We start from the raw sequence: 20,345 nt of genomic DNA, 5'->3' as shown, positions 1-20,345 counted from the left end.
TCTCTCTCTCTCTCACACACAGACACAATGTTACACACACACACACACATGCACAGACTGAAGAAAGTGTTTACCCGCTCCCACCCCTGTCTCAACTTTTCTCCTTCCCCTCATCACAACCCCCCCCCACCCTCCCACACACACACACCCTCCCCCCCCATCCCCCTTCTTCCCCACTTGCAAGACAACCAGTATATAGTATGCTGACATCGAAAAAGATACATACCACCTATCAGATACAGTGAAGGTAAGATATATACATTCTACTATTTCTTGTCAAGAGAACACAGTCATACTGAGACACTGCAGACACAGACGTCAGTATGTCAAGCAGGTGTGTGAGTGTGAGTGTGAGTGTAAAGTGTACCTGCATGCATGTGTGTGTGTGTGTGTGTGTGTGTGTGTGTGTGTGTGTGATGTCTGACCTTGCTGATAATGAATAACCTCAGTCGTGACATGCCTTTTTATCATTTCAGCACAGCCTGCTTGACTGTAAACAGTGATTCATCACCCCCCACCCCCACCCCACCACAGTCGCCTACTCTCTTTTGTACTGCAGGTATAGTGGGTGTCAGGAAACATAAAACATCAACAACAGCTGCATCTCTCATCATCACCCATTCACACACTACTGACAGCAGCTGGCATAGCATAATTTTGTACATGTGTGTTCACACACACACACACACACACACACATGCACACAAGCAAACACAGAACCACATGCTCAAACACATGTGCATGGAAAATAAACACGCTTCCAACACATGCATGATACACAACCACTCACACACACCTGCAAACCCATGCACACACATACACACACACATTTAGCAGACACAGGAACACATGCTGAACACGTGTGCATGTAAATAAATATAGCTTCAGCACTATCAAACACTCACCCACGCCCACACAATAACACTCCTTCAATGAACGCACTCTCCCATCCACACCCACACAAAAACACTGCCTCACCCACCCACCAACACACCCACAGACACAGAGACACAATGACAGGGTGCAGCCATACCTTGTCCCAGCATAGCAAGAGAGGCCAGTTCCCGGGAGGACCTTGCCTGCAGGATGGCTGCCGGAAGGGTCAGGCGGTACGGCAACTCGTCTCTGAGGTCACAGCACAGCAACATCAACTGTAACACTCTCGAGCAACTTGATTGCGCAAATGAGGTTCTTTTCAGTTACAAAGCTAACTTGGTTGTGCAAATGAGGTTCTTTTCAGTTTCCAAGCTAACTTGGTTGTGCAAATAAGGTTCTTTTCAGTTTCAAAGCTAACTTGGTTGTGCAAATGATGTGCTTTTCAGTTTCAAAGCTAACTTGGTTGTGCAAGTGAGTTGCTTTTCAGATTCAAAGCAAACTCTTAAGTCACAAGATCTCACTTTGAAAAAGTGTTTTCTGTTTTGTTTAAGTGGAGTAACAATCCACATTGTTATTCACTTATTATGTTTGTTTTGTTAGGCTGCTGTTGTTCTCCCCCCCCCCCTAATTCTAAATGAAAGTGTACCCCCCACCCACCCCCAAAAACAACCAAAATAGAAAACAAAACAAAAACTGACTTTCCCTATACATCCGGACACTTTGTCCGACAGATCTCCAAAACATCCTAATGAATTTTCCTTGGGAGCTGGGATGTCTCCTGATCTTTTGAAGGTTCAGGTGACACCCTGCATCACCCCCATGCCCCCCACCCATACCCTTTCCCCCCTCTAACGCCATGGTCCCCCACCACTCACAGGTTCTCAATGTAGTGTGCGATCAGACTGGGGATGGAGTGGAAGAAGTGTGCCGAGCCCTGCAGCCTCATGCCATAGTCGGACGCCTCGATCAGGTAGTGGTCGACATTGGCCTGGTCCGTCTGGCGGTTCTGCACTGACAGTGCCAGCGACATGGACTGGCTGGACTTGCGGATGATGAACACCTGTCACAGGTAACAGAAATTAACACCTGTGAACGCCTAGTGTGAGTGTAATTGAAACGAACATCTGTCAGTGGAAGTGAACAGAACATCTGTAAGGTGGGCCAAGAAAACCAGGGGGAAATTTCTGATGTGTGATTTCACTTGGAGAATCAAACTATAAATGAGAACACACACATGCATGCATACACAAACATTCCAATATCACTTAAACTAGTTAAACAGGAAAGACTTTAAATTGAAGACACACAAACTAACTCTGCCCCCCACTCATCCCATACACAGACACCCACTCACCTAGACACACCTACACAGACAGCACACACTAACCCACACCAACAAACATCCACCCACAAAGACACACTCACCCCCACCCACAAAGAAACACATACACCCACAAGGACACACTCAATGCCATCCACACAGACAATTTATACACACTAACACCCAAACGATACACAGACACACCCCCACACATGGACAAACACCTACCCACAGACACCCACACCCAACTCACACAGACATGGAAACACCCTACCACATGCACAAACACCCACTAACACAGACACACCCCATCCACACACCCACATCCACACAGACCACATCCACCCACACACACCCATACACACAGAGATAAAAACATCCACCCACACAGACACACCCACACACCAAGATAAAAACATCCACCCACGCAGACACACACCCCATACACACACAGATGTAAACATCCATCCACACAGACAACACACACCCACACACAGAGATATAAACATCCACCCACACAGACACACACACCCCATACACACAGAGATATAAATATCCACCCACACACACACCCACACACAGAGATATAAACATCCACCCACACAGACACACACACCCCATACACACAGAGATATAAACATCCACCCACACAGACACACCCACACACCCAATACACCCACTGACACAGAGATAAGCATCCACCAGCACAGACAAACCCATTCTCCCACAAACACCCACACTGCCACGGGCAAAACACCCCCACTCACCCAACCCACTCCACACAGAGAGACACACCTATATGCACACCCACACAGACAAATACCCACCCACACTGACACCCCCACACCCACTAACCACATTCAGACACACCGCAGCCCAAACAGACAATCATCATCATCGTCATGGAAGTCCACTGCAAATGATGGAAGACGTCAGCGACTCCGGAGATGAGAATTCAGCCCACACCCATCCAAACAGATACCTCCACCCACACACCCATGCAGACAGACAGAAACACCCACACACACCCCAGTTCTTCAACAGTTGGACGGCACGGCCTGACTCATGATATCTGAATCAGGAGCTAGAGACACTACACCACCCATAAAAATTTCAATCCAATGAATAAACTTGCATCATGTTGTGTAGTGTTGTTTTGTTGTAACTTGTATACACACAGAGACACATCCACCCACAAGACCCAGACCATCCCACTCACCCACCCCCTACACAGACACAAGCCTCACCCACATGGACGAAAACCCACCCACATCCATACGGTCAAACACCACACCCACATTCATCCACACAGACACACTCTCCCCCCACCCCACCCTCTCACGTTACCCCAGTCTCCCTGTCCTTCAGGGGGTGGACGGCGCTGACACAACTCATCTTGGTCAGCAGCCAGACGCACTACACTGCGCCCGCCCCCATTTTTTATTTCCATTCAGATTAATAAACGTACATTGCATTGTACTGCATACATACCAAGCACATCCTCCCACACAGACAAACACCCCCAAAGACTCACACCCACCTACCCATCTCATACAGTTCCAGTTTCTCAAAAAGGTGTCACTGCCTTCGGACAAATCCATATACAGTACAACACATCTGCTAGGCAGATGTCTGACCAGCAGCATAATCAAACACATTTAGTCAGGCCTTAAGTGCATGCATATATATATATATATTTGTCTACCCATCAGAGTCGATTTCTTTTACAAACTTTTGCCACAGAGGACAAAATTCTTGTTGCCATGGGTTCTTCTTCAGTGCACCAATTGCGTGCTGCACACGGGACCTCATTTTACCATCTCAACCAAATGACTAGACCGCTCAGTTTGATTTTCCAGTAAAACTTGGGATTCGAACCCAGTCCTTCACAGACTCTTTGTGTGGGCAGATGAGCATCTTTAACAATTCTGCCACCTCCCTCCCAGTACAGACACAGATAAGCCTCAACCACATGGGCAAACACCCACCAACACCCAAACAGTCAGATAAACCTAACCCCAAACGAATAAACACCCACCAACACCCAAACAGTCAGATAAACCTCACCCAAATGGATAGACACCCACCAACACCCAAACAGTCAGATAAACCTCACCCTAACAGATAAACACCCACCAACACTCAAATGGTCAGACAGACCTCACCCTAACAAACACCCACCAACACTCAAATGGTCAGACAGACCTCACCCTAACAGATAAACACCCACCAACACTCAAATGGTCAGACAGACCTCACCCTAACAAACACCCACCAACACTCAAATGGTCAGACAGACCTCACCCTAACAGATAAACACCCACCAACACTCAAATGGTCAGACAGACCTCACCCTAACAGATAAACACCCACCAACACTCAAATGGTCAGACAGACCTCACCCTAACAGATAAACACCCACCAACACTCAAATGGTCAGACAGACCTCACCCTAACAGATAAACACCCACCAACACTCAAATGGTCAGACAGACCTCACCCTAACAGATAAACACCCACCAACACTCAAATGGTCAGACAGACCTCACCCAAACGGATAAACACCCACCAACACCCAAATGGTCAGATAAACCTCACCCAAACAGATAAACACCCACCAACACTCAAACGGTCAGATAAACCTCACTCAAACAGATAAACACCCACCAACACCCAAACGGTCAGATAAACCTCACCCACACTGACAAACATCCACCCATACCCATATGGTCAAACACCACACCCTCACCCTTCCCCACACACCCCTTCCGCCACATTACCCCAGTCTCCCGGTCCTTCAGGAGGTGGACGGCGCCAGCCCGACTCATCTGGGTCAACAGCCAGATGCTGTGGGTCTTGGCCAGCCGCTCCGCCAAATTCACGGGCCGCAGCTCACCACTCGACACGCTCTCGTTGTCGTGGGAACGGGCCGCGGGGGCCGGGTAGGGGGGAGTCATGGTGGCCGCTGTGGTGGTGGTGGTGGTGGTGGTGGAGGTGTCTAGACTCTGCAGGGAGACAAAATTGATTGGAGATGTTCTGATTTGATTTTAAAAGAAAATGCAGATGATTACCAAAACACATAAAATATGTATAAATGTAGAATCAATTTAAGCACAGGAACATGTGCTTGCATGTATATCTGCATGTATTTAAGTATGTATGTATACATGTGTGTGTGTGTGTGTGTGTGTGTGTGTGTGTGTGTGTGTGTGTGTGTTTACCCTTTCTCACTCAACCAACACCCGAACAAGCGACCATCGCTCTACACACAAGCAGAACACACACATGCACATTTTCACATGTATTTACAGATAGATCTGCCCTAAATCCTCAGACAGAACAAGCCCTTCCACACACACACACACACACACTCACATAAGTTCTTGCAACTCCCAACCCTACACTCAAACACAAGACTTTCCCCTCTCTCTCTCTGTCTCTCTCTCTCCCTCTCTGCGTCTCTCTCTCTCTCTCTCGCCCACACACATCCTTTCCCACCTATCCCCTAACTCCCACATGCACATTTGCCCACCACATACTCAAACCATACCATCCCTACCACAGCACACACAACCAGCCCACCTGTTTGCCTCTAAACCCATTCTGCCCTGCACCCGACAATTGCTCCAGCATCAAAATTTGCCTCATTAAAGCTGTCTTCATGTTCCCACGTATGCGTAAACGGTAAGGAAAGGGATCTTAATTCTACAGTATAATCCGGATGTGTCTACATGTAATCTGGAGGAAAAATCAGTTTATTTTTGGTGTTTATTCTGCATCAGTATGGCATGGAAGCCTGCTGAGGCTGTTAACTCCCCAGCGTTGACTGGGTTAATGCCCAGCATCTGCATGTGTGTGTGTGTGTGTGTGTGTGTCTGTGTGTGTGTTTGTGTGTGGGTGATAACGCAAGTAAAGAGATAAATCTATATATGTACAGATCTATATATCTCTCTGCATACAGAACACACAGAAAATGAGATATCTATATATCTATACATATATATATATATATGAAACCACAGCAATGGGGGTAATACTCCAGCATCTATCTGTGTATCTTTCTATGAAAGAGATCAATAGATCTAAGCATCAATAATTATTCTCTTCTTGGACTCTAGTCTGCAGGACAAATGAGTAGACACACTCACACCTGCACATACACACACACACACACACACACACACACTAACACTAATACACCTTAGGTCTGGAGCACCAGCACACACACCCACAAACACACACACCTACACACACCTTAGGCCTGGAGCCGAAGTGGTTGGGGTCGAAGACGAGGGGAGAGGAGGTGCCCTGTGTGCGCTCATCATGGCCGCTGTCCACAGACAGGTTGTCACTCCCTGAAGAACTCAGCAGACTCTGACTGCTCCTGCACACAGTCATCATCATCATCATCAGCACAGTGATAGGAATAATAACAACAACAATGATAATATATAGCAACAACAGCAACAAGAACTACGACACAAACAACAAGACATTTAACAACAACAATGATAATGATAATAATGATGATGATGATTATAATACTAATCGGTATGACGATTATGATAATAATAGTACACAGAAGGAGCAATCTCCCCATATAATGGACTTTAAGGGTCTCACATGAAACGATGTACATATTGCACACAGAGAGAGAGAGAGAGAGAGAGAGAGAGAGAGAGAGAGAGAGAGAGAGAGAGAATACATACAATAGTGCATTATTATACCACACAACAGCACATGAGGACACAGAAGTGAAAAACAAAATCTATATACAATGATGGCAAATAATATCCAACAACAACCACAACAGCAATAACGATGACAATAACAATAATAATGGGTATCTATAATGCTGGGGTGCCATGGCAGTGGGGTACACCTTCTGATCCAGTGTTGACCATTGATCAGGGTTCCAGGCCCCATTTCAGCATGGTGTTGGTGTCCTTGGGAAAAGCACTTTTACCCTGATTCTCCTCACTTGTCCACCCAGGTGTGTCAATGGGTACCTGACTTTGGATGGGGAAGGTTAACAGCACAGGAAGGAGAGGACTGATTAGACAGAAAGACTGGTAGACAATAGAAAGGATGGTCCGTGGTGATGGACAGAGAGAGAGAGAGAGACAGACAGAGAGAGAGAGACAGACAGACAGACAGACAGAGAGCAGAGACTAACTTTTTATTTCATGTATGAAAAGAACTGATTCAACAGCCAAAATTAATTATTACATTTTGGTTTTAAATGAAGGCAAAAATGTCTCTCTCTGAACTGTGCATGCACAAACACACATGCATACGCCTGCGCACTTTCGCTCTCACACACACACACACACACACACACAAGGCCTAAGGTTTCTATGGCAGATGGCAGATAGGAAACAAGGTAACATGTATGTTAAACTATGCAGTCTGCCACTGACCCAGAGTATGATAAAAGTCAGCTGAAACTTCAGCAACAGTTCAATCATCATCATACTTCCTGTTGGATCCCGGGGTGAAGTATGATATTAAAAAAAAAAAATACTTAATAGATGTGTACAGTGACAAGAAACAAAAGGAATCAATATAGGCGGCTATTGCTGAGCATCCTGTTTCTGTTTATCAAAGCATCTTTCTCAGCCTTTTATTTTTAATTGCTGTCAAACTAGAGAGTCAAATATAATATACACTCAGCACCCACTGAATGGAATGTGTACATCCAATATTGGAGATATGATGAGCACCCGCTGAATGGAATGTGTACATCCAATATTGAAGATATGAATAGGCTCACAAACTTGCACCACATGTAAAGCTTGCCTGTGGCCTTGCTTTCTGTCATGAATTACAGGTATCTACTTTCTGTCATGAATTAATGTATACTTTCTGTCATCAATTACATGTATCTATAGTCCCTTTTCTGCCGGGGGAAAAAATCATGTTCGGGATGCAACCATGTCAGGTTTTCATCATTTTCTATGTTGACTAAACGGGACTATGGCCGAGATCAGTTAAAACATTCCGAGTGTGTCGAGTGTCGACTCTCTCTCACTGTCGAGAGAGAGAGAGGGGGGGGGGAGAGAGAGAGAGGGAGAGAGAGAGGGGGAGAGAGAGAGAGAGAGAGAGAGGAGAGAGAGAGAGAGAGAGAGAGAGAAATCTAGGCCTGTATATAACGACGTTTAATCTTTCATTCATAGTACCAAAGTATACAACCTTTATTTGATCGGGGCAATATCCATTAAAACAATCGAGTCCCTCGAGTTTCTCCCTCTCTCTCCCAGAAAAAAAAAAATCATGTTCATGTAACCATGTCACTTGTCAGTTGTTTATTTTTTTTCATCAATCTATTATCACAATATTGACTGAAACTATAGCATACATATGTTAACACTTTCCGAGATCAGCGGTTCTCTCTCTCTCTCACGATCGACACACACACACACACATACACCACACACACACACACACCACACACACACCGTCTTGACACTGATCCCTTTCACCTTTACTGACTCTCCTCCCTGCCCCGACCACCATCCCCACCTCGCAACAACATTCACATTCAAATCCGTATCACTATCATCGTAGTTTCAGCATCAACTCACCTGCCAACTCTTTTTTTCAAACATCCCATCAGCAGATTGGGGAATTTACTCCTCTTCATTGACACAGCCTGAGTGGCCGACACCATCAGTTCCAATCCGTCTGGATCCGACACGATAAAACCCATGCAGGCAGATCTACAGACTGCTTTCTCATCGGCACAACGTTGGCCTATCGGTTCCAAGTCGCTTTAAAATTAGGCCGAACAGCTTCGAACACACCAGTTTTCACAGATGTAACACATATATGCACTGACGAATGTGGTGGCTTTGATGAAAGCTTCAATTCAGTGAAGATTTTATCACAGTTAGTCTTAAACAAACTTTCTCCCCTTTGTAGACTCAACAGTCATCTTTCATGTTATCGCCGTACCTTCAATTCAGTTGTTTCAAAACGTTTCACTTTCAAATGTACGTATCATTATATTCATCCACGATTCAGTCAACAGGATAGGCCTGCCACACGCCCGCTCGTAGCAGCGGCTGAAAACATTAATTTCACACGCTGTAGCGTGTCAACGAAAACGATCACAATCATTTTCAATGGTAGATCTGCCGCCTCTTCACAAAATGCGCCGTCCTTTCATCGGCGCAAGTCGCGTGGGCTGGTTGCATTGAAAAAAAATATCAAGATACTATCATCTCCATCGTTTCCCGCTTCACATCACAAATAGACGGCAAAAAATAAGTTTTCAAGGGACACACGCAGTGGTAGGTGGCTTGGTGGTAACTTTCGTTGACTCCCGAATGAATAGGCACCTACTTTTCAATGCCCTGATGTTCCTTCTGCCAAAAACAAATTTCAATAATCATTTCGTTCGGCAGACACGCAATTTATTCCAACTTGACGCAACTTCAAGCAACAAAGTTCGTTGGTCACGACAATACGTACAGTCTACGAAGTGATGAACAGGAACACGTAAAACTTTCTCAGTCCAAAACAATGTAGCCAACTAAACAGTAAACTGCTCTCAAAACTGTCCTCTCAGTTTCAACAGACCACCGAACATGCAAGGCCTAAGCTTAATGAACTACACTTGTGGAACAAGAATCACACAGTGTATTTCTTTTAACACGAAGTCACCGTCACGTTATGAAAGGAAGACGTACATTGAAGTGTCTTGATAAACGTTTTCTCTCCCAGTTTTTGACTGGCTGAATTAAGGCAGCGTGACGCGATTAATTAAAACACGGCCGCTGTCTGTTGTAGTGTTACGTAACACTCACGATGAGACAACGGCCACGACAGCTGCACAGCGAGTCCGGTGAACAAACACTTCGCAACGGAACTTCACACACTCTATCAAACACAAACCAAACACAAGTTTTAAGAGACGGGGCTTGATGGAGTTAGAAATCCCACACCCACAACAGCACCCCACCACATGTACACTTCCCTGTCATTGGACAGACACGCAAAAAGAACAAAAAGAAAAGAAAACACGAACAGCAGCTCTTTTCCACGTTGACACGTGCCACACATGCACGCACAAATACTACGACGTATCGTACATCCTCAACGAGAAGTTGTAGATCAATCTCGCGCACGCACATACACACACACACGTACGCGCGCGCGCGAGCGCCGAACCACAGCTTACAAAAAACCCACGTTTGATTGATAAAGACAGGAGGGGGCACACACACACACACACTCACACAAAGCGGTTAGTTTATTCAGACCTGTACACATCAGATGTCGATGGTGAAATCACTCACTACACTCACTCCCCTAAATCGACCAACGAAAAAACCTAAGGCGGGGGCTGGGCCAATCCCTGACACTTAGCGTACATTATACAGAACAGGATTATGGAAAAAAAAAAAAAAAAAAAAAAAAATCAGACAGCCACAGGGGGCCAGGTAAAGGGGTGGGGGAGGTGGTGGTGGTGGGGAACGTAAGGTATGAAGCCAGGTAACATGACGTCACAGCTGCACACCTTGACACACTCCACTTCAGTCAAGCGTGGCTCGAGCGCGCGCAGTCTGGGCATGCGCGCGTGCGTAGCGAGGAGTGTGCAAAGGACGGGGGGTGGTTGGGATGATGGGGGTGGCGTTGGGGGAGGTATGTTATACAGCCAATGAGATTTTGCCGGGAGGGTGGGAAAATAATATAATACTAGTATAATAATAATGCGCGTGTCGTGTGGCCGCTCTGTGACACTTTAGTATTGTGGGAGTGTCTACAGCTTTCAAGTGTGTGTGTGTGTGTGTGTGTGTGTGTGTATGATGGGGGTGGTGGAATATTGGAAGAGGATGATTATGTCTAGTTTGTGAACCGGATGTGTGTGTGTGATACACACCTATTGACATTCGATAGAGTAATTATATACCATACCACCATTTACACTTTTATGTTTGTATAATTCTGTTTAAAATTCACCTATTAAAAATGCATGATGGTATAATTAACTCCGATCTCAATAGATGAAAAAGATATCCAAAGCACAGACCTAATTCAGCTAAAAAAATAAAAGAAAATAATTTTTTTTAATAAAATGAATAAGCTTACTTTAAAACAACCCTCACAGTAAGATCGCACGCTCAAAACGTGAAAATTTATATCACTTTGGAAAAAGAGTGAAAAGAACCCTCCAAACCAAAAGATTATTCATTACATTTCCATTCCTAGGCTGGAATGACTCAGCTCGTTTTCCCTCTTTGGTAAATATGTATAAACTATCAACTGTGTGTATAAATAACTTTTTAAACGTCTCACGAAGTGAGTTACTGAACTGCACACAAACAGCATCACGTCATCATATTTGCATTTATAGCTGTCTTTACGAAACTTCTTTATTTTGAGTTAAGTGCTCCAAATCCACCCCTAAACCTGCAGGCATCGTAATGTCAACTCCATCGGATTAAAAAAAAAAACAACAAAAAAAAAACAACAACAACAAAAAACAGTCAACTGGCGTGCATCACTTATCATGACAAGCAGACACAGATAGCGACGAGGCAGACAGACTAATACTATCCTGTATCCACGTCTCTTTACATACAACACAGAGAGCGGGAACCCTGAGAAGAACAAAACGCACACATACGCGCGCGCAAAAACACAAAACAAAGAAAAACCCACTGTGTAACGACACTAAATATACCAACCAACTGACAAAGAATGATCAAAGATCATGCAGAGAGAGGTAAAACCTGATCTTTAGTATGGGCCGGAACCTAGTATTGATGTTAATCCCCGATCTTTCAGACAAATAAAAGATGGCAGCCATGCAGTCCAGGCACTGTGGCTCAGTTAAGCTGTCACAGTAATTTTTATAATTCAGCGCACCTATGATGCCAGCACGCAACAGACATTGACGAAAGCTCCTGAATTGTGTGTGTGTGTGTGTGTGTGTGCGCGCGCGCGCGCGATAGCTCACTGCGAGTATTCATAAACGTTGATGTGTACACGAGTTTGCTTTTCATCAGCATGGTTCATCATTACACTGACACAGGTCGGGCATGTGTGGGCACGCACTAGTCAGTTTCAGTCACGGAGCGGCAGGCGGGCTGTGTATTTAATAGGCTGACATAGGCCACAGGTCGCAAGTTTCTGCACGAAATCATGCAGTCATCTACATTGCAAAAGTTGTGAAAGGAGGATAATTATTCGGTACATCAGCGAAAGCTGTTTTATGTACAGTTTTATACATATAGATCTGCACAACTTCAATTTGTTTCGGTTCATCCGTTGCTGTTTTTTTCTGCCAGACCTCTCTCTCTGTACATAATATATAATATTATAATATATATATATATATATATATATACATATATACAAATATACAACTGATGGGGGGAACTGTTTTTCACTCTATGTAAACATCTCCAGCCTGTACATTGTGTGCGAGAGCTATAGTCATAACCGTTGCCGGCGACAGTTCAGCAGAGGCGACAATTCAGCGGTTAACAGAGCGTTTGCAGACTTGCATCCAGTGTTGTACAGCACGTATTCATTGCCACCCATCGTGACGCGTTTTGTGACGATTTTATTCCCTTTCGTGTCACCTCGTGTTGGGTTTATGCTTTTTGTCCGCTTGTGGAAATAGTGAACAAGGGCCGGGGGATGGGGTGGGGGGTGGGGGTAGTGTGTGTGTGCGTAAAAGTGTAAAACACCAGTGAATGAGTGGAGTGCTCTTCATTCGATGCTCTCTGTTTAGTAGTAGTGGTGGTGGTGGTGGAAGTGGTAGTGGTTAAGTGGCAGAAGTTTATTTCAAGTGAAAGGCGCAGTAGGCATACACATACTGTTATAATGCGAAAATATCAACTTAGTTACCTGACTGGGTGGTATTCAAAATGCGTTTAGGCCTGCTGCTGCTGCTGCTGTTCTCTCTCTCTCTCTCTCTTTCTCTCTCTCTCTGGTTGTTTGTTTGTTTGTTTGTTTGTTCCTGTTCTGCAATTCTAGTAATCTTTTATTGGTTTAAACAGTATTTTATTTGGAACATGTCACAATACAACACAGATATCGATGAACAGGACAACAAGAAAATCTTGTATAATCTTTTATTAATATTTTACTCTATTTTCATTATTAATCTTTTACTCAATTTTCATTATTAATCTTTAACTCAATTTTCTAACTGTTCTGTTCTAGTCAGTGCAGCAGGCTACTCGTTTCCTCCAGCCCCCTTACCCCTGTCTCTCTATTTCACCCTTGTCCATTGACAAGCGCGCGCACGTGCACGTGTGTGTGTGTGACACGGTAAGTTTGACATCGCGATCGGGGTATGGTGCGGAAGGGTGGGAACATGCGTAACAGCTGCGTGACAATCGATTTCTGTTCTTTTACGTTTTAGCCTGCACGCGCGCGCGTGCACACACACACACACACACTCGCGCGCGCGCGCACACACACACACATACTCGCGTGCGCACACACACATTATAAAATGCACACCTACCCATTCCGCCCCCCCCCCCCGCCCCCCCTCTCTCACAACACCGTGGCAATCACCACCATTCGTACCCTTCTTCCACCCCCAAAAATCCACCACCACCATCCTCCCACGCACACACACACGCCACCCCTTCACAACCTCACACATACGCGCGCCATACCACGTACAGTTCCACACATACATACACACACACACACACACACACACACACACACACCGGTTAGGCAACATGTGTTCGTAAAAAAAGCGAGTAAAAAAAACATATAACGCCAAGGTCGGCTGACTATGTGTGTGTGTGTGTGTGTGTGTGTGTGTGTGTGTGTGTGTGTGTGTGAGTGTGTGTGAGCGACGTTTGTGTGTATGTGTGTGCGCGCGCGCGCGCGATCTGTAGCCTACATTACTCTCCGAGACGAAAGGCCAGACGCCTACCCCATACCATACCCCCCCCCCCCGCTCCAACTCCGCCCCTCTTAAAACAAGGTTAGGGAAGAAAACTCCTGCAAACAGATCTGTCACCTTCCTCCCACAGCACACCTCAGCCCCACTGCCGGCTGTCGTACTGTTGTTATGAAGTGAAGGGCTTCAAACGCTATTTAGGCAGCCGCAGACCCGTTTGGGTCAGTAAACTTTTGGTCAATGCATCACTGCCTTCAGTCTTCATCGGGTTGTGTTCTCTTGCCAGGTCCTTGCCTCCCCCCCCCCCCCCCCCCACCACACACACCTTACCCTCGCCTCTCTCCCTTCCCCCTACTGCCTATGTCGAGATGCACGCAGATAATGCGTTTTGAAGCACATATAAACGCGTACAAGAGCGCACACATGCACACCGTGCACACACACACACACACACACACACACACAGTCCAACAAACGGCACAAGCACGGACACATACGGCAAGCACAGCCGAGACTCACCCAGTTACAAACACAAACACGCATACACATACAGACATATACAGACACACACACACACACACACACACATGCGCGCGCGCGCACACATACACACACACACACACACACATACACAAACACACACACACCATAATCCCAGACAGGAAATCTAACCATACGCCGTGGGAGGCGGGGGGTTGGTGGGGTGTGGGGGAGGATGGGGCGAAGCTGTAGCGAGGTAGTGGTGAGGGTGGAGGGGGGGGGGAGGGGGAAGGGAGGCACCACCCCAAACAAAGTCTAGCGCCGGGTTACCAGTATAGAGTCTGAGACGTTAATCCTTGTCAGCAATATTTATGGTTCCCCCGCCGGTACCTGGACGATACGTATCACGGTGTTTCATGCCTGCATGGTTCGGAGCTTAAAGGGAGAGACAGACAGGGTGGGAGAGAGGGAGGAAGGTAGAGAGAGAGAGAGAGCTATATACACATATATACATATATAGAGAGAGAGGGGGGGGGAGAGACAGGGGAAGAGCGGGCGAGAGGAGACTGAAAGGGAGCGAGAGAATAAGAGCGAGAGAGAGAAAGAAAAAGAGATGGAGTGAGATAGAAAGCCAGAGACAGATTTTAAAAAAAGGGGGCAGACAGACAGACAGACAGACAGAGGGGGAGGAAGGGAGTGAATGAGACTGGGAGAGTGAGAAACAGAGAGAGACAGATAGATAGAGAGAGACAGACAGACAGACAGACAGAGAGACAGAGGGGGATGAAGGGAGGATATGAGACAGAGTGAGTAATACAGAGAGAGAGAAAGAGAGAGAGAGCCCTCGCACACAGACACACATAGTCACAGACACACACACGGCATGTTTTCTTTCCGTTTCCCGTTTTCCCTCAGAAAAGTGGCTTCCGGCCCTACACTCTCATCTTCTTCCTTCTCTGTTCCTTCCCCCCTCCTCCCACCCCCCCTCCCCCCATCACCTCCCCCCCCCCCCCATCCCCTTTAATGATAGAAATTTTCTTTACTTACGTATACTGCGAAAGTGAAGTTTATAGGAGAGAGAGAGAGAGGGGGGGGGGGGGGGGGGGGGAGAGAGAGAGAGAGAGAGAGAGAGAGAGAGAGAGTATAGACACTTGTTTTTTCTTGTCCATTATTATCGGCATTATGTCGCCCTTCAGACCAGGGAGCAAGAAAGTACAAACAAACTTGTGAGCACATGTGTTCCGCATGACCATTACCTTGAGCTTCACACACATAGGAGAGAGAGAGGGAGGGGGGGGGAGATACAAAGGCTAATACAGACATGCTTATTAATCAAAAACAGGGTGAAAGAAAAGTGCTGGGAATTATTTTCAGACTGCAGTGTAAGCACATTTTCATTAATCAGATTTGGATCGCAACCACTGGAATGGGCTCAATGTGGGGACTGGTATACACACACAGTGCTCACGTCTGACAGCTGCACACACACACACACACACACACACGCACACACACACACGCACGCATACACACGCGCACACACACACACACACACACACACAAACACACACACACTTCCATCACAAACTGTACACTCACGAACCGACAGCAAACAACTACAAAGTGAAGACATTTTACAGAACAGATACACGCAAACTTTGAAACAAACAAATGGCTTTCACAGTGTGAAGACACTCCGATAAGACCTCCTCTGCACAAACACTGACCCCTTTCTCATGCTGCGACAACCCAACATTTCGGGACGGAGTACACCTCCTATGTACACAGTTGTACTCAAGTTTGATTATTCTTCATGATTGCGTTGTCACCACGTTATTCAACAGATTTCGATGAATAGAGAATGACTCTTTCTTTCTTTCTTTTGCGTTCGACAGCTACGCAGTCAGGGTCGAAGTCCGAGGGATGCCACAAACTCGGACGTCCGGTGAAGATCGGCTACCGTCCCCCAGAGCTTGGTGTTGAGGTCAGCACCCCCAGGCCAGGACTGCTGCCGCATCTTCTCATACAGGGGGCAGTCTTGGAGAATATGGGATGGGGTCTGGTCAGCCTGGCCGCAATCACATAGGGATGTGGCTGCCACTCCAAAGAGAAAGACTCAACATACGACATTGGACGTGATCTCTTTTTAAACCAAACAGCGACCAGAAACAGTGAACTGAAGATAATGAATTAGCAATACACGATGAGCGCACGTTCCAAAGAAAAGAATATCCCCCAAAAGACTGGAAACTTCATCGACACAATACACAATCGAAAACAACATTCACGGGTAAATCCAGCAAAATACGCTTCCTCGAAAACAGTAGCCAATCCACCACATTCAAGATGTCAATTCTTGTTTCAACTTACGCCTAAAGCCGCATAAAAGCAGAACGCATGTTAACATTAGAAGGTATTTTTGTACATTAAAATTTCATGGTTAAAGCAGGCAGGTCAGGCTTGTTAGTGAGTCATGACATCGGGGCAGAACTGATTCAACTGCAGTGAAAATGATATAAAAAATTTACAATTGTATGGCGAAAGATTCATATCGAGAAAATTTATGTGTGTGTCTTTTCTCTGAGTCCAACTGGTAGTTAGTTGCTGGACAGTCGATGCTACTAAATTTGCAAAAGCTCGTCGTATGTTTTCGACTGATTACTTCTTACTGGGCTAATATAAACACAACTGCATTATGGAACGATTGATGAAGACTTAAAATGTCTGACACTTTTTTTCTGACGATTTCCATTTGTTTTGAAGTCTTTCGATTTATCTTGAAGTAAAACCGTTTCCAGAATTGGTGTCTAACATGACATGACCGAGTCTCTGACGGGTTCTAGAGATGTCTGGAGATGGTTTGGGGGAGAAAAGAGAAAAAGAAGGAGGAGGAGGAAGAGAGGAAGAAGGAGGAGGAAGAGAAGAAGAAGATGAAGAAGAGGAAAACCGCCGAGAATTTGACCGAAGGCATCATCCACAGAATGAACGCAACATTCGCAAACTCTAAACAGCAGTCACACAACAGGACTGCTTGGGGACTAGCCTTTATAGAAGACTTGTATTAACACAAAGAAAACTTCGGCATGTTGCTGCTCTACATTTTTTTTCCTCACCGTCACACGATGAAACAAGATGGCCCCGTGGTAATGCACCCCACGATGAAATAAGGTGGCCCTTGTGCGAATGCACCCCACGATGAAACAAGGTGGTCCCGTGGTAATGCACCCCACGATGAAATAAGGTGGCCCCCGTGGTAATGCACCCCACGATGAAACAAGATGGCCCCGTGGTAATGCACCCCACGATGAAATAAGGTGGCCTTGTGCGAATGCACCCCACGATGAAACAAGGTGGTCTCGTGGTAATGCACCCCACGATGAAATAAGGTGGTCTCGTGGTAATGCACCCCACGATGAAATAAGGTGGCCCCGTGGTAATGCACCCCACGATGAAACAAGGTGGCCCCGTGGTAATGCACCCCACGATGAAATAAGGTGGTCTCGTGGTAATGCACCCCACGATGAAATAAGGTGGCCCCGTGGTAATGCACCCCACGATGAAATAAGGTGGTCTCGTGGTAATGCACCCCACGATGAAATAAGGTGGCCCCGTGGTAATGCACCCCACGATGAAATAAGGTGGCCCCGTGGTAATGTACCCCACGATGAAATAAGGTGCCCCCGTGGTAATGCACCCCACGTGAAATAAGGTGGCCCCGTGGTAATGCACCCCACTAGGAGGAAAGTGTCCACGGGTTCCAGTCTTATATACGGTCTGGGATTTTTACTTCAATACCCCCGCCCCTATCTTCCACTTAACTCTGAATGGTGGTTTGGGTGCTAGTCATTTGAATTAGACGATAAACCGAAGTCCCATGTGCAGCATGCATTCCGTGCACGCAAAAGAACCCATGGCAACAAAACGTACTATCGAAGGGGAGTTTTCAGCGGACGCTCAACACACCTGCAGTGGAAAAGCATTGTAAAAAGGTGGCGCTACACTGTCACCAATCGCTCTCCCCGGGGAGAGCAACCCCAATACACGTGCTCAGCTCAGCAGAAATATGTTGCAGCAATAAGTAACACAATGCATGACTGAGAACAAATATACATATAAATCGAACCCAAACCAATACTACCAGAACTTGAGAAAAAAACACACAACAACTTTCACTCGATCAACAATTTACTTACAGGCACAAGAATCGAGGCATGATCCCACAGACTGGCCGGAGACAATTTTCACAAAGTGGAACAGCAAGCAGACTGAAGCCAGTTAGCACTCTATTGATACAACACGGTATCTTCGATTCAGGGGGGAAATAAACCAAGAAAAATACTGAAGTACAAGATCAGAAACCTGTGGCTTTCTCCAGCAACACTTTCACTGTGAATTCACTGTTCGCCAACACCAACTTATATACACGCCAACCCGCAAAGATGTCTGACCATGGGCATACTCTTCTACGGTTTGACCAATCAAAAGGCTCACGTGTGTATGAGTCTTAGTTACAAAGAGGGTCTGTAAATAAATGATAATAACAAATAGCTAGGGCAATAAAACTTCATCAGGGTCCATTACTAAAAATGCCCAACAGCTGATAACAGCTGATACGGTGGACAACTGACCCACAGACATTGAGGCCAAGTAACTAGCTGTCAACCCATGTCACGCATCCTGCTGTGTTTGTGCAATGACAACGCAGCCTCTTGTCTTATCAATTAACCCCTTGACTGTCGCTGACAAGTTAATGGTCCGGTCAGAGAAGGCGGTCTTTCCCTCACTGTGTTAACTCTAAGCTTACGGGTCAGGATGCAAGTCACCATTCTTTACCAGACTTTCTCAAGGCCTGACAAAGCGCGTTGGGTTATGCTGCTGGTCAAGCATCTGCTCAGCAGATGTGGTGTAGCGTATATGGATTTGTCCGAACTCAGTGACGCCTCCTTGAGTAACTGAACTGACTGTTAGACTTTTTTTTTCTCTCGTGATCATAATTATTGACTTTGGTCAGCAGAATCAGTATCACCGAACAGTACACAACAAGCAAGGTATGCAGTTGAATCTGATGCCACGCAGGTCTCACTTCGCCAAGGTTTGGCAGGTTTGGGTACATGAAAAAAATAAAAAAATAAAGGCCACATTCTCGAGAAAAGTTGAAAGGGGTCAACATAGGAGATCGGACAGCAGCGCATCAAACACGTGGAAAGCCTCATCGTCAAAGGACGCCATAAAAGTTCCACACTGGGACACGGACTGACCAAAACCACCCAGGCCCTACTGGGTGTCTGCCACCAACAGGTCGTTAAACTCCACTCCACACGGACTGCCGTTCAGTTGGTGACTTCATGGAGTGGTCCTCGATCTTCACGTCGGTACTTGTCGTGGATCGCGCACGTGCCAGTGAACACACACACACACACACACACACTCTCCCCACACCATACTGACCGCGTTTTGAGCAGAAACACATGTGTTTTAAATACTGGCACATGCTGCACATGTGTGCCGCATTCGGAACTCGTGTGTGTGTGTGTGTGTGTGTGTGTGTGTGGTTGTGTTTGTGTGTCGTCTTATCATCCAAGGCCTGCTCAGCAGAAAGCAGTGAAATACGGGCCCAATGTCCCGTACAGACCTGTGCACCGTATTCTTTTTCTTACGGTTATATATCATACTATATGTATATGTACACACACACACACACACACACAGAGGTATATACATACACACACAGATATATATATATATATATATATATATATATATATATATATATATATCTGTAATTCTTTT

General features: G+C 45.9%; 1 protein-coding gene across 7 annotated transcripts in view; it reads right to left on the bottom strand.

The window, feature by feature from the left end:
• Nucleotides 1-20,345, bottom strand: part of LOC143295940 (uncharacterized) — a 186,118-nt gene that overhangs the window by 19,523 nt on the left and 146,250 nt on the right. For 5 of the 7 annotated variants that reach the window (XM_076607637.1, XM_076607640.1, XM_076607641.1 and 2 more), the window contains 4 exons: nt 6,452-6,581; nt 4,978-5,202; nt 1,752-1,936; nt 1,034-1,125 (listed from right to left, as the gene is read on the bottom strand). In XM_076607637.1, the coding sequence (XP_076463752.1) occupies nt 1,034-1,125; nt 1,752-1,936; nt 4,978-5,202; nt 6,452-6,581 (632 nt within the window). Of the gene's footprint in view, nt 1-1,033; nt 1,126-1,751; nt 1,937-4,977; nt 5,203-6,451; nt 6,582-8,781; nt 10,421-10,461; nt 10,479-20,345 lie in introns of those variants that run through there. The other 2 variants (XM_076607643.1, XM_076607642.1) reach the window with 2 other exon arrangements.

This window comes from Babylonia areolata, chromosome 21 (genome assembly GCF_041734735.1).
Source record: "Babylonia areolata isolate BAREFJ2019XMU chromosome 21, ASM4173473v1, whole genome shotgun sequence".
Classification (NCBI taxonomy): Eukaryota; Metazoa; Mollusca; class Gastropoda; order Neogastropoda; family Buccinidae; genus Babylonia; species Babylonia areolata.
Note: the sequence above shows the minus strand (reverse complement) of the source record. Positions and strands in the feature narration are given on the sequence as shown.